The 6,000-nt window shown below is 38.6% G+C and overlaps 1 protein-coding gene and 1 long non-coding RNA gene across 2 annotated transcripts; one reads left to right on the plus strand and one right to left on the minus strand.

Moving 5' to 3' along the window:
- Window positions 1-1,402: 1,402 nt before the first annotated feature.
- LOC107598719 (chondroitin sulfate glucuronyltransferase-like) lies at window positions 1,403-3,408 on the minus strand. The gene is made up of 3 exons (XM_016290127.1): window positions 3,380-3,408; window positions 1,843-2,126; window positions 1,403-1,523 (listed from the first exon to the last, which is right to left on the minus strand). The coding sequence occupies exons 2-3, from the start codon at window positions 2,109-2,111 to the stop codon at window positions 1,520-1,522; spliced, it is 273 nt and encodes a 90-aa protein (XP_016145613.1). The 5' UTR covers window positions 2,112-2,126; window positions 3,380-3,408; the 3' UTR covers window positions 1,403-1,519.
- Window positions 3,409-4,913: 1,505 nt separating this feature from the next.
- On the plus strand, window positions 4,914-5,528 carry LOC107598720 (uncharacterized). The gene is made up of 3 exons (XR_001610589.1): window positions 4,914-5,011; window positions 5,123-5,185; window positions 5,414-5,528. It is a non-coding gene; the product is annotated as an uncharacterized lncRNA (long non-coding RNA).
- Window positions 5,529-6,000: the final 472 nt, after the last annotated feature.

The following is a 6,000-nucleotide window of genomic DNA, read 5'->3' on the forward strand; positions in this document are numbered from 1 at the left end:
GGTTAAATTGGTGCACATTTATAGTTTAAATCCTTTTCTTTTTTTGTAGATCCTTGAAGGGACTCAAAAAATATAAATTCTGTCATCGTTTACTCATCTTCAAGTCAGTTCAGACCTGAATTTCTTTCTTCTGCAGAACACAACAAAGAGAACTGGTCACCTTTGACATTCATTGTATAGACAAAAAAAAACATTCTTAAAAATGTCTTCAATGTTCCACAAAAAGTAAGACATACAGATTTTGAACAACATGAGGCTAGGTAAATGACAACTTTCTATGCCTTTAACAAGGCGACTTCACCCAGTTTCACTGAATTGAGATGACTGGATGATCTGTGCAGAGAAGTTCACAGCCTCGGTGAAATTTACTCGGTCAATATCAGTAGGTCATTTAAGGCCACCTATATATCAAAAAGTTTAAGCCATCTTAGGGTTGCAGTAGTAGTCAGTTCAGGTGCTGTTACATTTCTTATGCTCACCAAGGCTGTATTTATTTGATCAAAAAATACACTAAAACAGTAATATTGAGAAAAATTATTACAATTTAAATATACTTTTTTCCCCCTATTTGAATATATTTTAAAATGTTTAATTTATTCCTAAATAATAACGTCATAATTAATTCCTGTGATGGCAAAGCTGATTTTTCAGCAGCCATTACTCCAGTCTCATGATCCTTCAGAAATCATTCTAATGTGCTGATTTGCTAATCAAGAAACATTTCTTATTATCATTGTTGTGCTGCTTAATAATTAATATAGTGGAAACTAAGATATCCCTTTGTGCATTTAAAACACTGATTAAAACACTGGTTTTAACTGGTTAAGGCCAAGAATGAGGGGATAAAGATCCAATTCAAATTCAAAGCTGAGTGAGACAAATGAGGGAGAACTACTATGATCTCTAAAGCAAACAGCTTCAATGACCCTAACCTCTGCTCTGGCACCCTAGTTTTGTCAACATAATTATTAATAAAATTGTATTTGTTATTGGTAAATTGAGGACAATGAAAATGGCAGCGTGTGCTCAACTCAAAAGATTTATTAAAACGGTCTCTAATAGTAGTCAAAACATGACATGTAAAAGTTAGGACAATTGTGGAGATCAGCTGATATCATTTTTCTCACAAAATGATTTTTGTTTACATGCCCAATAACCAAAATCTTTTTGTAATGCATTATATTTCGTTATTAATAATGCCCTTCTATTTATGCAAAGTTGTTTTGTAATCTAAATTGATGCCAATATTTTTTAGCCGTTAAGCCTAAAATGATGAATAAACAGGCAGTTTCTTATTTTTTAATCGTATTTAATTTACATAAAGATGCAACACAAACGGTTACTGATGTTTTAGTCCCAGTTGACAGAAGTGAGACTAAGAATTCCAAACATAACCGTTCATCATCTAAACCTCTCTTGGGGTACTGGCATGGCTGAACTGCATATGCAGCCGTGGGTGTTTTTATGAGAGGAATAATAAGAGATTCTATGTCTGTGGCTTCACAAAGTGGTGAAGAACTCAGCTGTAAGAAAAGCACAGAGGCGAGGTGAAAAATACTGGACAGAGACCTTACTACTTACTGCCAAGTCAAACAAACCCCCCTCTCTAGTCACATTTCTATACCGACTACTGATACCAACATGATCCAAAGGTCATAGCTGATTTAATATCATTTTAAATACTTTTAAATCTACATAGCTCATTGCAATTTTATATGATGGCCTTCTTGTCTCATTTTTTTGAATAACATAACAACTAGCTAAAAGAACCATTTCTAACTGAGATTTCGGGCCTTTCATATAGGACATGAAGCCAAACTGAACTGATATGCAGGGACTCACCTGAGGACTTTCTTGTGTGGTTTGTTGGGGTCCTTGTGATAGGGCACAACGCGAGGCTGGAAGTCCTCATTCCCATCTTGACCATCCTGGACATCCCTGATATGACCACTGTGTATGAGTCTCCCATTGCCCAGCTCATCTCCACAAGCCTCATCGGTCTCCCCCTGCGTCCAGGACACCATCAGGAGGCTGAGGCTGCAGCCCAAAGAGAGGCCCAGGATGAGGGGCAGAGCAGGCCGGAAAACAGCCAGGAAAGAAGACAGGCGCATGGTCGAGCAGGGGCTCTGCAAGCCAGTCAATGGATGTCAAGTCTCGATAGGTCTCCTTAGAGAGCAGTTCAAGTAATAGCACAGTCTCGTTTACAGTGGATTACAGTAGAGGCATTTGACAGGGATTCTGTAAAGGTTAATATTTAAATTCCTGATACCATGCGTGCTCGTGTCTAATCATAACATGAGTAACTTAGTTAAGTCAGCGTTGATGTCTTCACAATCTGATTAACGGACGACGAAGATGTCAAGTTCAGCAGCGAAAGGCCAAAACAAAAGGAAGAGCAACAGCAACCAATCTGACCTGCCTCTTCACAGTCAGCTGACTAACATCGGGACATATGGGTCTGATTTAACATCCAAACATGCAAAACCGACACACTACCACCCTCCATATAAATTAGTCCACTTTGATCTAGCCAGACATCCTCCTGCACGCAATATGCGCGAGCTGCATGCACGAACACATCATTTGAGAATTACATGTACATTACTAGATGAAAAATCACCTCCCCTGGTGCACTTTCATGCACAGTCATTTTGTGGTCCGAAAGACAACTGCTGATAAATTACATTCAATAAAAAGTCCTCCACTGTCTCGCGTAGCTTCGTAAGTTAGCTGCTTTGCTTGCACAGAGGCTGAGCAACATTAGCAGCCACCAGCGATATTTCCCCCAAAACACACTAATCCGCTCACTTTGGATGAATTCCTGCGTCTCTTCCGAGGAGCCGTTGAAAAATACAAAAACAATCGCGAAATGACTTTCTTGGCTTTGCTGTGAATGTCTTCAGCATCGTCGGTCACGTATCAATTCTTCCTACGGATGTGCTCAAGAGGAAGATTGACTCGATGGGTTAAAACAGACCCAAGGAAACAAGCAGCAGCCGCACAAGAGTTCCACCCGCACAAGAGTCCCGCTGCACGGATCTGCAAGAGCTGGCTGGCGCTCTCTCCGGCAGCGTGAACGAGGAGCTCGAGACTCAGGCCATCAGTGTCAAATAAGCGATTACAGCGAGGCGGCAGTGAGTCATATAAAAGAATAGCTACCAAATAAATCAAAAGGAAAAAAATAATAATAACAACAAAATAACTGCACAACAATTAGCTCTCAAATCTGAAACATTCTCAACAACATTCTTAAGGGAAAGTAAAATAGCACATTTAATTGTATTTATTTAAACGTAAAGAATAAAAAAAATCGTAGCTTTAGAAATTATGAAATTTAAAGTAGATTCAAATTCAAATGAAGTAGAAATGTGAAGTAGACCTTTTCAAGGACTCTGTCCTGACTCCTGACTGTGAGACTCTAGGACAACAGATTGTTGACTGACACCAATATCTTGTTACCAGAAATCTTATAGCTGTTTGGCATTTGAGTATTGCTTTAAGGATGGCCAATTGACTGTTTACTTCTGAATCAAGTTCATCTGCCTTTAGCAATGGTCAAATTGCATTAGGTAAAAGACTTTGCTTTGGGCAATAATGAGACAGCTCTCTTCACAAAGATGAATGAGATACAGAAAAACTTGAAGTCATGATGCAATGCAGAATATCTTCTTTGGTGTAATACATATATACAATAATATATTATTAGGTATTTTATTGTCTGCTTTTTAGGCCAATGCCTGAGTTTCAAAAGGTCTCAAGTAAAATACAGATTCAGTTCTACTTAAAGGGGATAGTTTTAATTCCCTCATCATTTATTCAGAATATATAATCAATCTGAATAGTGAATGAGACTGTCATTTTGGCTTATATCTCATTTTTGTTTCACAAGATGGTGATTCAAAATTCATTCACTAAAAATTATTTTGGGATCAACATATCGAGTATTGTAATTCTCGTACATCCCTGCATGCACATGGACCCCTTTATTGTGTTATTTTATACTTCTATTGCAATGTTTGGTAGTACGTATCGTTCAGTTTTAACAAATCAAATGCCATTGTCCACAAGTAAGCTACTGCTGTTTGCGGTGTTATTGCATTTTTATCAATTAAGACTAGCACGTACTACCACTGCCATATACTCCTAGTAAAAACCTTATCTTTTAACCTGATCGGACCTTATCTCAGTGCTACTTTAACACTGCTGCCGCGGGTTGTTTTTCATGTCCGCGGGTGGAAGCGACTCCAATAACATGATATTTACCCCCTGGAATGCGATTTTTAGCAGGGGAACCCCGCCAAAAGAACGTGTATTTTACCCCCTGGAACGCGATTTTTAACTGGGGACCCCCTCGAAACGCAATTGGGATAGTTTTGAGCAGCGATTGGGCGGGTTTTCTTGTAAAAACCTGGCAACCCTGGTGTGCGCGAGCCGCCGCCTGCCCGGGCGCGTGTCAGAGAGCTGCGCGTGCGCGCTTTGCTCCTCTCAGAAAGGTACGTCTAACCCTTATACACATACAGGTGCATCTCGATAAATTAGAATGTCGTGGAAAAGTTCATTTATTTTATTCATTCAACTCAAATTGTGAAACTCGTGTATTAAATAAATTCAATGCACACAGACTGAAGTAGTTTAAGTCTTTGGTTCTTTTAATTGTGATGATTTTGGCTCACATTTAACAAAAACCCACCAATTCACTATCTCAACAAATTAGAATACTTCATAACACCAATAAAAAAAAACATTTTTAGTGAATTGTTGGCCTTCTGGAAAGAAAAGGCTCTTTATAGTTATTGTTCTTGGTGTGAACGGGACTGTATGCGCAGTACAAGGAATAACAGTGGTAAAAGCAAATATTTAATCAAATCTTATTATTTTTCTAAATTTATTATTTTTTACAGCATTTGATTTATAAAAATGTGGAGTTTGGCATTGACCTGGACACACGAGTTGCAATGTGGGTCCCAATGGGGCAGGGAAGTCCACACTTCTCAAGCTACTAATGGGAGAGGTCAGTTATGAAGAATATATGATTTGACAGTTAAAGTCTTCCAAAGTTCTTAACAGTGATTCAGTTTTAAAGTCATTGGCATTCATTGGCCTGTGTTTTTGTCTCTCATAGCTTCTTCCCACAGACGGAATGATAAGAAAGCACTCGCATGTCAAGATTGGCAGGTATCACCAGGTACTGTCTTCATAGAGTATGATTAGTTGTCTTGCTACTTGTGTCATTCTTTCCATTTTCATAACAGTTGTGTTATATGTATGTAGATGTAGAGAGAGACTTGTTTGTTACAGTTCTGAGCTTATAGTCACATCATTTACATGTTTCTTCATAATTTGATTATAAGCATGTTCGTTTAAAGTATTGGCAATTGTTTGTAATTGCTCTTGCATTGTGTTTGTCCTGCAGCATCTGACTGAGCAGCTAGAGCTTGACCTGTCTCCTCTGGAGTACATGATGAAGTGCTTCCCAGAAATCAAAGAGAAAGAGGAGATTAGGAAGATCATTGGACGTTATGGCCTGACAGGGAAGCAGCAGGTATCTGTGTGGTTGTGTTTATTGTGGAAGGCTGTTAACATGAGTCCTGCCAGACAATACAGTGCACTGTATTTTCTGTTTTAACTGTCATGTCCCCCTTTTACAGGTCAGTCCCATCATTGAACTGTTACAGCAAGATGAGCTCACATCAGGCAAAACTGTTGTGCTCAGTTTACACACAGTACAGCCCATTCAGTTAGCTTGGCTTGTATCCGTGGAGAGAATCATATTAGTGATATAACAGCAAGCAATGATGCATTAATATGGTTTTTATATTTTAAACATTTTTAAATAGTTTCTCAAAGTAGCAAATATGCAAATACACAAACATGTTCATGTTTCACAGTGAGGTACATTTATCAGTTCTAGTGAGCAGCAACTCCCTTTATCTCATAAAATGCCAAGTCATGCAGGTTTCAGTGGTTGAGAAATGTTCCGGCCAACACTGTGTGTAAATT

The sequence above is a fragment of the Sinocyclocheilus grahami genome, unplaced genomic scaffold (genome assembly GCF_001515645.1).
Source record: "Sinocyclocheilus grahami isolate Dianchi unplaced genomic scaffold, SAMN03320097.WGS_v1.1 scaffold254.1, whole genome shotgun sequence".
Classification (NCBI taxonomy): domain Eukaryota; kingdom Metazoa; phylum Chordata; class Actinopteri; order Cypriniformes; family Cyprinidae; genus Sinocyclocheilus; species Sinocyclocheilus grahami.